The sequence below is a fragment of the Corvus moneduloides genome, chromosome 1 (assembly GCF_009650955.1).
Source record: "Corvus moneduloides isolate bCorMon1 chromosome 1, bCorMon1.pri, whole genome shotgun sequence".
In the NCBI taxonomy this organism is placed as follows: Eukaryota; Metazoa; Chordata; class Aves; order Passeriformes; family Corvidae; genus Corvus; species Corvus moneduloides.
In genome coordinates, this window is record NC_045476.1 from 71,816,370 (window position 1) to 71,830,779 (window position 14,410).

The following is a 14,410-nucleotide window of genomic DNA, read 5'->3' on the forward strand; positions in this document are numbered from 1 at the left end:
AAATAACATGTCAACAGACTTCAGACTTGATGCCTTAAACAAAAGGCCATTCTGCTTTACTCTGTTGTATGGATCCCTCAGCCAATGATTCCCCCCAGTTCTGTGTTCCTCCCCAGGCTGAGCATGCACCAGCTGGTCAGTATCACATCTCAGGAAAGTGAGGGACTGCTAGGATCAAACGTGTTGCCTGTCCTGCCATAGCTGAGAGTTATCGCTTCATAAATAGCTCAAGGAGACTGAGCTACACTCTTGATCCACAAGCAGAGGAACTGACACTGGCACTACTGCAATGGCATAAACTCACTCTACAGCTACGCCTGCAAGATTCCCTGCACCTAGACAAACTCCAGCAGTGCCAGCACACTTCCCAGATCACAGGAGAGATGTATATTTAGCAGCAACAAGAAATCCTGCACAAGCTGTCTGGCCACCACTCCCCTGAAGGGACACAAGGCAGGAACAGACTGCCCTTCCTCAAGGTCACACCTTGCAGAAGAAAAGGTGGGCTGGCGGGAACACAGGAGAGGGAAATAAGGCTCCGGCCCTCTGCCTCAAGAGGAGGGGCCAAAAGCAGTGTATGGGTCACACACCCCAGGGGCTGGAGAGGAGGAAGAGGAGAGCAAAAGTGATCACTAAACCTTCTTCAAAGCAGAGTCCAGAGAGAGATGAGCTAAGTAAGGCCAAAAGCAGCAAGGCAGCACATGCTGCTTTTATGAAGAGTCCCCCCCAAGTCGTCTCCCACCTGGCCAAACTCTTTGGCCAATATCTGATCACAATTGTGGATGCATAGTGAAATAAATACTTGGCTTGGGGCAACAAGTCACCTCTGGCCCCTTCAATCCTCTGGACACTTGACATATTTGATGTACAGGGAAGTTTTTGATCTTGTTCTTTAAATCCTCTGCAGGCTGGGTGAGGGGTAGGCAATTGGGTCCAACATGTTGAAAACACTTTAGAAGTTGGGAGGACAGAGGGAGTAAACAAGAAAAAACACAACCAGCAGCCAGCAGCTACTTGCACACAAAAATATAATTCCTTTTTCTTTCCTGGGAAGTTCTGCTTCTGTGCTTAAGACCCAGACAGACAGGAAAAGCCCTTGCCAGGACATCAGTTTTCCTCATTTGCGGGAACAGAAAAAAGGAGACTGCTGTGCAACCTTTACCAGCAGTCTTGCTGTCAGCTGAAGGACGCTACAGCTTACTCAGGGCCTTTGTTAAAAATCTATTGTGGTTGGGAGTGGTGGCAGCTGTTAGTGCCATGATGGGAGCATACTTTAAGGCAGCAATCACTTTGTACAGTCGTGTCTTCTGTAACTTTGGACAAAGCATTAATGTTGTCTAGAAGACCTTGGGGCAGGAAGGAAGTCATGCCTCCTGAGTTCTCCACATGCTACCAAGAGGATAGTGAAAGCATCTGAAGTGCAGGAGCCATTGTCATACCTCAGAGACCCCCCCACCCCAACAAGCCAAAAGAAACAGGGGCATTTCTTACAACCACTTTCCTGGATTTGGAAGTACAAATAGTGAAACCTACCAAGCTCTTAAAAAAAAAAAATAAGTATGCTCTGTTTCCAAGGTTTCCTCCAGACTGATTCTCCTGGCAAACAGAAAAGATCCCCAAGCCAAGTAACTCTACTCAGCCTCATCCTGCGTGTCGCATGCTCGAAGGATTAAGTTATGGTTTACTGCAGCTGTAGCCAGAGCTCGCCTAGAACTTCACACCCTCCATGGGTAGCACAAACTCTTTGCATATTCCTTTAACTCACAACTTTCTCACAAGCTTGCTCAGCTATTTCCTGACACCTCCCACGGGTCATTTCTTGTTTTTTTCCAAGTAGTTCAGGTCTGTCTTTGAAACCTGAAGTGTCTCAGAAAATTCACACTGAGTAATTGGTCATCAGTGGACAGTCACCACTTAAAGTTCAGGAGGCAAATTCCACGCAGGATCACAGTATGAGTGATCCCTTATCAGAATAAAGGCGGGGCCTCAGAACTGTTGTGTTTATGTTACCCAAGACAACAAGCAGGTTTGAAAAACAAACCAAAATGACCTTTGAAAGTTGTGACAGCACAACTGGTCATTTTAAAGCTAGACTAATGATCTTCCGTGTAGAGATTGACCCTTTATTTTATGTTTGCATAATCCGTATGATGGGTCTGGCTTTAGACACTGTCCCAACAAGAAGAGCAAGAAAAATATTTTTTTGAAGACTGAGTTATTCAAACCCATAAAGCATTATGAAGTCAAACCAAAATTGTGATTTGGTTGTGCTTTGGTTTACCAGCTGCATTTCTCTCAAAGCTTATTAGTGAAGCCCACAAAGGAGCTAATTTTACCCTGCATGAGGTCTGTTTGTCTTTTTGGTTCCCCAGCACAAAGCTACAACCTAGGCTGCAGATATGCAGATGAAGGAGCTGCTGAAATAAGCATTCCAGAGCTATTGAACAGCTCTGGGTATCAGCCTCCCAGATAAATGTATAGGGAGCAGTAAAGTAAGGCCAGGCAGCATGCATCAGTTTATGATACTTGCCAAAATTCCTTAGACCTTAACAGGGATAAAAAAAACCCCATGCCATTGATTGAAAACATATATTGCTGACAGTGGCAAAGTTATTTAATGATATTTTGGAGAGAATCAGAGCTTTTTCCTGAGGAAAGTCTTGTTCACCATCAGGAGAAGCATGCAGGGAAACCCTGTGTGAAACAGAAGTGTTTGAATTGGCAGGACGGTAAGTAAATGGAAAGACATTTTCCTCCTTTTCTCATCTCTGTTTCATTGACCTTTTCTTTCAGAGGATGGAAAAAAGCACTTGGGTCTGTGAAGAAATATTTGGAACAAGGAAATCCTGCAAGTGAAAAGAAGTCCTACAACTGGGAAAGGCAAAAAATCAGCCAGTGTAACCACAATGCTGGACTTCCTATGGAGATAACCATCATCGATGCACAAAGCTCCTGTGTTCCTTCAATTAACATACTGTAGGTGGAAGCCAAAAACACAGGATAACTGTAAGTTTCACTTTCTACAAAGTCAAAAGCTGCTTTAATAGAAGTGTAAGTGCCTTTCTTTTCAGTTCAGCAAGAAAGAGAGTATTTTCTCAGAGGTTGACTGAACACCCACAATGTTCAGAAGCCAGGCAGAGCGCTCCTTGTTAAGCTTACTTGCAATTAGTTGTAGAGTCAAAGCTAGCAAGAGCTGGTGTCCTGAGCAGGGATAATGCTGCAAGCCTTGGTAGTAAGTGCATTTTCACTGAACATATTGCCAAGAAGATTTTCTCTGGCAAAGAGGAAAGCTTGTCTCTAGTGAATGATGTCTCAGGGAATTGGTAGAGTCTATTGGGGTGCAGCCCATAAGCACAAAGACATGAGCAACTTCGTTCATCTTGCCATTAGAGATGACCTTTTGAAGATCACACTGGTAATTTCTCATATTTAAGGGAAATTTTTCGATGCCAAGAGGAAAAATTCAGCATCTCCTATGCTAAGGACAGTCTAAGACATTTCAGGAGGCCTTGTACCCCACCACTCCAAAGCCTTCACAAGTTTCCAAATTCATGCTCCTCATTTGCTGGTCCACAGCACCATAGCCACCAAATTTCCCTGCGGACGGCAATACCACAGGTAAGACAAGTTGGCTCAGGGCTTCGACAGGGAAAGAAAAGGAGATTAAGAAGGCTGCTAACCTACACATTTCATGAAGTATTTCTTCCTTCTGTCAGCCAACACACAAACATATAGGCATGTCTATGCATTACCACACACCTACTCTTCAGCATTTGAAGTCTAGATGGCCCTTGAGGCAAGAATCACGTCATGCAGAACAAAGCACAAACTACATGCCATAATAAATATTTTATCAGTAATGAGACCACTTTGGAGCTGAGCTACAATCTTAACTTTGCTCCTTAGCTTTCACACCCAAAGAACAGTCAGAGAAGCTACATCCTTACACAGGCGATAGAAAAGATAAGGAAGCACATTTATGATATAATTAAGTAAATCATGCTGGTCTCCCAGTAATGAACCCATTTTTAATTATCCTGGAGTCATCTTATCTTGCATGTGCTGCTTGAACTCTCGTTTAAGGCGCTGCCAGAGTGCCTTGTCAATAGGACATGGTTGCCAATAGAAACTTCACAGCACAGATCTGAAGCCAGGCTTGCATACCTGTCCCAGTCTCTAGCACTGTAGTCATTCTTGAGAAAAATTTTTAAAAGAAAACTATAGCGCAATTTTGAAAGGGGTCTGGGTGAAAGAAATCAAGTAAGAACTTGGAATTGATGATTTCATAAGCAACATAAAAGACTTTTTTCCACATGTTACTGTTTTAAAAGATGAAACGCTTTCCAACTTTCAACATTACATAGTCCAAATGTAAGGTTGTGTTACTGGTTGGGTTTGATAAAGGACAGAAAGAATGTACAAGTTTCTCTTGAAATCCCCTAAGATCCCAAATGCATCTCATTGTATTTTTCAGTGAATATTTTAACACAGGTCCTTTTCCAGAAGCCATACTAGTTTAGGGGTTACTCCTTGCCCCTTACATTTATTCTCCTCACCTTTTGCTGTTCCCACTGTAAATGAAAGTCATGGTTCTTTATATCCCTTTTAAAGAAGGTAAGTGCATAAATAACCACCAAAAATGTGTCCTGCATAAATACTTCAGTTATACAATTAAACATTTTCTTCTTCTCATGATATGTTTTACTGAGGTATAAATCAGGACTACAAGGCAATTTAGCACAGACAGGAATTTTACGGAGGGGGTGTGCAGATCCCCTGGGCTCGTCTGGAAAATGAGAAACATACTCATAGATGATACAGCTTGCCGGGTACAAGATTCACAGGAGCTAGAGAGCACTCTGTCTAGACTGAGATTTAACTCTCTCATTTAAATCAAGTGAAATAGGACTGTGCTGGATGCAATTGCATTAAAACCTTTCTGGGGTGGATTAAGGAGCTTTTTGCAAAGCCAAGTCACACTGAAGAAATTGTGTGGGCAGAACGAATTGATGCCAAATCACAGGCAGAAAGCAGGAGCTGAAAGGTAGCAAGTGTCTCCCTATGTTTAGCAAGGCTTTAGCTGCGCTCACTTTCTTCCACTAAGCAGAAACTTTCCCTTCTCTCCTGCTACTAAGACAGATAGAGAAACGCTTGTGGCACACTTTGCTTTTTTACAGTCAGGACTCAGTTGCAGAGCTTCCTTATTTCCCTCTAGGAAGGTGTAAATTGAGGTCAAATACAGAACTTTGGCTTGCTTGCATCTGGAACGTGCCTGGAAAGAGGCAGCAGGATTCAGACATAGCTTTTTTCATTACTCTCAGAAACTGGCCAAAACCAGCCCCTGCACTTTGGCCATAGAGCAAAGTCACCATGATGGAAGGGAGGTCTCTGCCTTGCAGTGTGCCCAGCAGAGGTGATTGCCCCATTTCCACTGATGGAGGATGGAGTGATCCTGTTGCTCTCTTAGCTGGGCTATGAGATGTGTACAATCACATCTGTCTCAGTGTCTGCCCATTCAGACATCCCCGCCCACCACATCCCCCAAGTCCGTACTCGGGAGTTACAGAAGGAAGCACCACAGTGTTTGATTTCTCCAGCCAGCCCTGCACCCAAGGATCTGGGGCATTATCCACCTCACCTAACAAAGACAACTAGCCTTGGTTGTCCTCTCCACAGTCAAGAGAATCTGGTATTAGACTTAACAGGCCCTGGAGACACCTCACTCTCAGCAGCTCAGCTAGGCAGGATACATTTCAGCCTTCCTGCCCAGAAAAATATAACACTTGTACCTAACACTAGCACCTTCCAAAAACCAGCCAACTAAGCTCTGCCCACATATCTTAGTGCCTGCATGATAATGGGGCAAGGGCAACATTTTCTTCTCTGTGCACAACCCAGCTCACACCTGGATTCAGGGTAGCTGCAGGACTAAATTAAATTGTCCTCTTAGCTGCTTACTTGGAAGCAGATGGAAGAAGCAAGACACAGCAGAGAGTAACAAGCTGAAACAAGTCCACAGTCTCAGATGACCCCAAGGCAAGTTATATTTGAATCATGTACCTCCCTCTTGACATGCAGCACCTTAAAGTACACAGCATTAATTTTTTATCCGTGTGAGCCTTCCACTGTCCAGCACTGCCAGCTCATGATACATTCTCCAGAGAACAAGACCATGTGCCCTACCTGCTCCCAGATTTTGCAAGAATCCCAGCATTCAATTAATTTTTTTAGCAAAAAATATATATTTTTTTTACTAAGCCCTCAGTGCTTTATCTGCTTCTGCAGTTCAGACCACGAAACCAATCCACCTGGTTTGTTCAGGCAGCAACCACATGCCCTTCCTCAGGATGTCTGCTCCCAACAAGCCATTGTGGATTTTCCCTGTGCATTCCCTGGTGCCTTGCTCTACAGTAAAGTAAGATGCTCTGTGACACTCATAAAGCAGCTCATCCCCAGCCCCTGACTTTCTGCACTAGGTCCTTGGCTTCCAGATGAACATATACACCCTGCCTAATTGTCAGGGTTTCCAAACAATAGCTAATCACAGGTTTGGCATCAGCAGCAAGTTCTGAATCAGGCTTCAGTAGTATTGTCTGACCAGAGGCTAGCAAGGGGAGAGGCCCCTTGACAATGGGGAAGGGAAACTGGGATTAAAACTTGTACTAAGGCATACAGAGAAAGAGTGGGAGGGCTAGAAGAACTCCATGTAAGAGGGGTGAGGGTTAACAAGAAAGCACAGTATCTTTCAACCCTCTGTTTTGTTTTGTACTTTAAGGTGCAGTAAAACGTATTTATACCCAACTCCTTAGTTTACAAGGAAAGCAGGTTGCCTTAAAGGTTTTAAAACCAGCCTCAGCTGAGCAGCAGTTCTCCCAGCCTGGATTTGGGGGATTACATTTCACTCCATGAATAATTCTCCCATTCATTTTTTCCATCTACAACCTCTACCTCCAGCTGACAGAGATGGTTTATTTTCATCTCCATTGAAACACAAAGATAAAGGCCTGAAGTAGAAACTGCCTGAAATATAGGCAGTTACAGAGATGTTGTGCACAGAGATTTAGGTCATTAAAATTCACCACAGAAAAATTTGGGTATAGTGTTGAGTGAGGCTGCAAGAAAAACTGAGTACTTTAGACTGGATCTTGAAGAAAAGTACTAATTGCTTGGATATAGATATATTTAAGGAAAAAAGGGATCTTTAGACTAAATTAGCAGTGGAGGCAGAAGATATAAAAGCATGAAATGTAGATAGAGAGTAGAAAACAATATGCTTTCCATTTGTTTCCCATCTGCTGTGCAAGTAGTTAGTTCATCAACATACATTGGCCACAGTTTATCTAAAGGAAGCCTGGCCTTGGGAGCAGCTCCTGCATTTACTGTTCTTTAATGCAGCAGTAAGACCTCAGGGACAACTCATGAGTGGGAAGTCCATCCCCTGATAATCCTCATACAAAACAGAGCAGCCCCCAGGAGATGCTGGCAGACAAAGTAAAGTGTGGAAAAAAGCCTAAGCCTGCTCTGTTTTACGCCTGTGTCCAACCCGGTAACTTCTCGACTGCAGCCAGGTACAAGTTTAAAGCCAGCTTAGTCCTTCTTCCTTTCCAAGTATGCCAAAGTGCAAGTAAGGCATATCTCATGCTCTAGCCAACTGGAGAGTAACGAGAAACAGAGATACAGAGACTTAGCTGAAATTTAGATTGTGGATTAATGCATCCTGGACCAACTGGAGAAAGTATCCCCAAGTTAACAAGGATGAGTGCAAAAGGGAGAGCATGGGGATCTAGATGATATGTTTATCAGCTGTGGAGCAACCTGGTATTTAAAGGCTGGGCTCTTCCAGTGTCTCCTCATACCATTTTTTAATATTACTTTGGCCAGTTAGAGACAGCCTCTAGTTGTTATGTTTCACTGTTGTGTGGGGTTACCACAGGGTGTATCTGGATCATCAGGATTCACCTAAGAAACAGCCAAAGTAAACACTCATTGTACCAGTATACAGCCTTTCTTTGAAAGGCCATTCTATATAAACCCCTATCGCGTGGTCACCATTGCTATTCCACTGGAGAGGGGGAATCCAGAGCAGCTAGCTAAATACACATACAAAAGGGATAGAATAGGTCAGTGCAAACATTAAATGCTCTGATGGTCAGAAGCAGTCAGACACCAGGGAGAAGCCAGGGAGAACTCCCTTTTGCTTTGCTCTATTTTGATCTGGCTGAAGCCATAGGTCTGAAGAGCACAAAGAGAAAACGAGAACAAAGCAAAGCCCCTACCTTTCAGTTTCTCTGATGTAACCTAAGCCAGAAATACTCAGGTTTTACAAGAAAGATGAATCTACAACACACCCAGCAAAGCAAACAGCTCAGTGGAGTGTGGCAAGGCAGGGCACCCCGAGGGCCACCCTGAGAGCCGCCCACACGTGAGCCAGCACATGCAGGGACACAGGACCAGCCACCACACCTGAAGGCTGGGCTCAGACCCAGGGCAAACATTTGCCTTTCACAACAAAAACAAATGAAAGGCTTTGGGTTGCCCCAAATGAACATAAATATTTTTCTCTAGGAATTCTTCTGTTTTGTTCTTTGTGTGCGTTTTATTTTTTCCTTTAAACTAACAAAGAGCAGCGTAAAGGTAAAGGGGCTCTCTGAAAACATTTTAAAGATTTATTTGCTTTAATACTAAAGCAAGAGAATCTAGCATCTACTTAAGTACCATGAATACATACATTTCTTTTTAGCAACATTATAATGCCATTAAAGAACAGATTCACTCACCTGCCAACAAATTATTCTGCCTTTACTCACAATGCCTGTTCATTTCCCAGAATATTTTTAAGAAGTCTTATTTAACTTTAGTCTTTTTCTCCCTTCTCTCATTCATGACATTTCTGTATGCTCATGATTATTTATTTGGCATGGCATTTTAATGTAAGAGAACAGCCAAGCCTTGTGTGCATACATAGCACAGAATTTCCACTTTAAGAGATTTGGATTCTGTAATTTATAGATGGCATGAAAAGCTAACTTAAGGAGTGAAAGTTGAGAGGTGTTATCTGTGTATGGCTTTTGGCAAGACAAAACAAAGTCCTATCATCAACTTCAGCTTTAGACAACTTTTGCCCTTGGCCCTAAACCCAATATTACACCTTGAACCTTTCTCTGCTATTGAGCCTGAAATAACATCTCGACTCTGTGCAGCTGGCCTGCTCTAGGGGACTGCAATACCACCAGCAGTGGCACCCCAAGCCTGCTCAAATGGACAGGGGAAACACAAAAGTGGCTCGTCTCAGGCTCTCTGCCTGAGAGCTTAGATACCGACACAGCTGTGTCATTTCCCCCAGTGACACAGAGCTTCTCCCAGACCCTGGTTGACTCCTTTCACAGTTGAGCCCAAAGCCATTTGCAAGTAGAAGAAGGACTTAGTCACTTCACTGAATTGCAGAGCTCACCTTGCTGTTAAAATCAGGCTTGGCCAGGCCAAGCAGCAAACAGAGACGCTTCCCTCCACCACACAAAGGATGATAGCAGTAACATGGGCCGGGCCATGCCTGCCTGCCCACAGCTATGCAAACCCTAACAGCTACAGACACCTGGAAAAGGAACTATTGGCTGCTTCCCTCCCTGCTAATGAAGCATTTGAGCTACAGCCATTGTTTATTCAAGAACCTAGTGAGAGAAGACTGTGGCTATTTTCCACTTAACATCATTAGTTAAACAGAAATTGATTGCAGATGGAGAACAGCCATTGTGTTTTATTACCAATGATTTGTTTCCTGGGATTTAAGGGCAGATCTAGTTTGGCAGATCTGTTCCCTTAGGCTGCAGACACTACGAGGTGTGGCCACACTCCGTGTTTACAAGTCATTAACAGGGCTGGCTTTTGGCTTTTTTCAGCTCCAGGCATGTCAATAAGTCTTAAAGGCTCTGTGTGAGAGAACATGAGTAGAGCTTGGTTTGTTTGTTATCAGTCAAAGATTGCTGACATGCTTTGACTATCTCTTAATAGAAAAGCTATCCACTACAGGCAATCATTACTTGCTTTCAACAGACCTTAGCAGCCTTGAACAGAAATGGGAAAAAAAGGAACCTAAATGGCTTTTATGTATCTTAAGTCGTTTAAGTGAAACACAAAAGATAGCTCCAACCCACTAAGTTTGATTTGGCTGGGCCTTGCTGCTTCGCCCAATGCTGTACCAGATCGGATTCGTGGAACTACACCTGCAATAACTGGGATGCGAGTTTGAACTCTGTCAGGCCCATCTTTCTGCAAATGCATACAAGATCCCACTCAAAATTTCAGCTGGTGCCTATTAAAAATGAGACCAAGCTAATTAAAACAAGCAGTGGGTGTTCTATCGAGCAAATAGCTACAGAAATCTTTACTGGCTCCAAGGACATAGTGGGAAACAGTGCAAAATACCACTGTTGAAAATCTTCTCTGCAGCCTGTCTCAGATTTTTCAGCCTCAGATTTCCCCCTTCTGTGTCTTTTCCCCTTTGATACTCAAAGGACAGGTGCTTCAGGTTCCCATTCTGCAAGGTACCCTCCATTTACAAGGACTTCAGCAAATGACAGCAGTGGTAGGGTCTGGTAGGACCTGATTCTCAGCATTTAGCTATGCAGTACCTATAAAGCAATTGTAAGATGTTTCTGGCAGATCCTTTTCACTGTGTGTCTTCACCATCTGATGGAGCTTCCCTACCAAGCCTGACAGCTGGAGTATGTAGGAACCACCATATTTGAAAAAACTAACCGTCCTTCTAACCCATGTGCTGGTTTTGGTGTAAAACCAGCTGCCTTGCTGAGATACAAGTAACCTAGCAGTGTCCCCAGGGGAGAAGCTTGTTTATAACCTCCATTGGTTACGTGTCAATTCATGCCTCAGTCTGAAAATTTACAGCCCTTCCACTGCCTTTTAACCCATATGGACCATAAAGCCATCAAATACCTGCTGGCACCCAGATTACCACTAGGATGGATAAACTCAAATAAAGAAATCGATAGATTTTTCTCCCAGGCTCCCTGCAGACCACATGATCGTGAAAAAGAAATCGTCCATCCTGAACTTTGCCATCCTCACTTCACATGACCATCCATGAAGCCATAATTTCATAAAGCTCAGAGATGGAAAAATTGTACTTACCTATTTTTTTACCTCCCCCCCAAACAGAAAGCTTCAAGGAAAATGTTTCCAGAGAGTTTCTGAGACCAGCTGCAAAATGCTTTCCATAGTACCATATGTAGCAGCTGATGTAGTAAATGCACAACATAGATTGTAATGTTTTAAATACAAATCTCAATATTCTGCTGACCCTCCCTAATGTTATGTTACATTTCAGACTAACACCTGACTGATGACCCAAACTTGGACCAAATTTGCAGCAGGTGCAAATTATGCAGGGCATGATTCCTAGCAAATCTAGTTGGGTAAGTACCCCAGAGTTTTCTTTCATGTGACTATTTCCTGTTCAGTACAATGGTTGAATATCAAGTGCGAAAATGGGAATTTTTTTTCTGATATGTCAAATTCTGTTTTATTTCTCAATATTAATCACCATAAATTAATTCTTATTTCTCAAGACTTAAAAGTCCATCTGACGTCACAATCTACACAGTTTGGTATCACTAATGGATGCGTTAGCATGGCCTCCTGTGTGACCTTGTACAGTGGTATGGCATTTGTTAGCTTGTTCAATGGCACTACAATCAACTTGCAAATTCATAAGAGTGTTTTTGTTCTTAAGCAGCATGACTGCTGGCAGCAGTGTGTATGTTGTGTGCAATTGCTTTGTGTTTTGTGCAATATCATCTGCAACATTTTATTTTAGATCATCCCCCCCATCCTCCTCAAAATGTGACTAGACTCTTTAAGGGTGAGAATAGATTTTACAGAGGATGATTCAGAGCTAGAACTTCATGGGGCCTCAAAATAATACCCCATTTTTAGAGAAAGAATAAAGAATTAGCTGCAAATACAGTAATATTAATGAAGAAATCATCTGCTGGCATGGCACACCCTGGGAAAGAGGCTAAGTAAAAGGCATTTGTGGAAAGTCACGTAGGATTACTCTACTAAAGGCAGTGGCAAGACATTTCGGTTATCAGTGATTTTTAAAAGTTCTAATTAAGGTTCTAGAAAACAGTTTTACCTAGAAATTGAGTCCTCCAACTTCATCTACACTGGAAATACTCTTCATATTAGTTCTGCAAGCATTTACAGCTTTAGGAAACTTGGAAAAGTAATGACTAGCATTCTATTATCTCAATACTCTAAATCCTCTTCCCATAAACTGATGGGGTAATGACTTCCATTTACACCATTTGCTGATTTTATTGGCTGAAGCATGTGATGCACAGGACTTGTTTCCCAGCAAATCAAGCCAGTAAACAAATCAAGGAGCTGAAATGCCAACTCTGTCCTTCTGACAGGTATTAATTTTGCCCAAAACACATAGTGTTGGGTTTTAAAAAAGAAAACTAGAAATTTAGTTGGAGAGCACCTCCTTTTCCATCACTAGTCTATTGAGGACACTGCTGTGCACTTCAGGAACAAGTGGTTCACATACCCTGTTTTCACCTGCTACCAGGAAAAGCTAGCTCTTTCCTTGCATTCAGGGAAGGAAAGAGTTCACTTACAGAACATCTGTAGCATGATCAAAATTGCATCTAACAACAAAGAGAGACAGATGCAGGCAGATATATTTTCAGCATCCTTCAGAGTGCCATATAGATCGTGACACTGAGCACAGAGCCTCCTGTGGAAACAGCTCAGGTACTCCCTCAATCCAGTCTCAGTCAACCACAAGTGACAGCATCTGTGCAGGAATGTTGCATTCCCACACTTTGGACCATCACTGGGCCTTGTATCTTGCCTTGGCTTCAGAAAAAGAAGAAGCTGCATTGTCAGGGCCACCCCAGCCAAGGTTCTGGCTGAGGAGCAGTGAGGGGTGGTACAGAAGAGTAAATTCAACAGCTAATCCTTACAGAAAACACAACCTCATGTCATGATAGGGCCTCCTGTTTGGAAATTGAAGTTTCTTACATTCCTGAAGCAGAAAGAGTAGAAAATCTTCCTTACAGAAGCAGCAAGAAACAAGACAAAGAACCCTTTTTCTTTGCTTGGTAACAGCCAAGAGAGATACTTCATGGTTTTGTAATGTCCTGAGAGGGCAAAAGTAGGTTCATGCATAGATGTGGTTTGGTGGGATGAATCATGATGTGCACTTAATTTATATTTTGGATTATGGAAGAATGATGACTAGAGAGGGTCATAAGCCATGATGTTCAGATCCAGGTCTGAAACAGCTCCAGGCACTGCAGAGCATGGGGTGTCAGGCCTGGGGCTTGAGTTTTGCTTTGGGTCATTGGAGAGAAAATGGTCAGCTACACAGTTTAGCTCTGGAATCAGTCCTGAATTTGTCTGGATTCATGGTTTTGGCTTGGACCCATTAGTAGTAACAATTGTGAGTGAAAGCACAAGGGAGGAAGAAAAGATAACACAATGGCATAAATTCAGTAGCTCTTGGAAGAAATACATTTGACCTTTATTATCTACTAACTTCTAACTCTGATGCTTAACTCTGGTTTTTCCGTTTTAAAATATTGTCCCTGGCAGAATGGAGTCCAAGGAGAAATAGACTCTGGAAAAAGTGTGAGACTCTGGGGAGACAGTTATTTACTGGCAGTTTCACAACCGTCCTTGCACTTCTAATGAAATTTCATTTGTCAAATTCCGTGCACCTTGGTGACAAGCCAAGCTTATTCTGTCTGCCTTTTAGCTTAGAAACATCTTTTTGGTCTCTTGCTCTCAAGCAGTGCCTTTAATTCATTTGAGATAAAAAAGAATTGCAGCTTGTAGCTAAAAGGCTGGCCTGAAGCTCTCACGGACACAATTTCTTATTTTATTATGAAAAATGAGTTAAAATTTTGAACTGCTGTTAACACCATGCATAACAAAACATGCTCCTCACCAGCAGTACTTCAAAGGGAAATACATACAGCTTTGGCAAAAAAAAAACCAACCCACAACTGGTTATGATTTTCTATGGACTCACCACTGTCTGGGATGAGGCCACCTAACAGGAGTCTGGACTTAACATCCTTCCAGCATAGGATGAAATCTGTAGCTTCTAAAGAGGGAATGGATCTTACTTATCTTACTTGTTATTGATGTTTTTTAACATGTGGGGCCTGGTTTGTCTACATAGCTTGCATTACATTCCAGTGGTGGGTAAACCAGCTGAGCTATTTTGAATTGTCCTGTTAAAATACTGCTTTAAGCCTGTTGAAAGTTTTTGCATGTTTGGGTCTTAGAGTAGAGCTGTCAACAGAAACAGTCACAGGTTTTGTTTGGATTTAGGGAAAAGAAGACTTAATGAAAAAAACCAAGAAGAGTTAGCACAAACAAA

General features: G+C 42.7%; 1 protein-coding gene across 1 annotated transcript in view; it reads left to right on the forward strand.

The window, feature by feature from the left end:
- The first annotated feature begins 2,824 nt into the window (after positions 1–2,824).
- Positions 2,825–14,410, forward strand: part of NEDD9 (neural precursor cell expressed, developmentally down-regulated 9) — a 72,684-nt gene continuing 61,098 nt past the window's right edge. The window contains exons 1-2 of the mRNA XM_032115483.1: positions 2,825–3,006; positions 11,342–11,429. Coding sequence (XP_031971374.1) covers positions 11,397–11,429 — 33 coding nt within the window. The 5' untranslated portion in view covers positions 2,825–3,006; positions 11,342–11,396. The remainder of the gene's footprint in view (positions 3,007–11,341; positions 11,430–14,410) is intronic.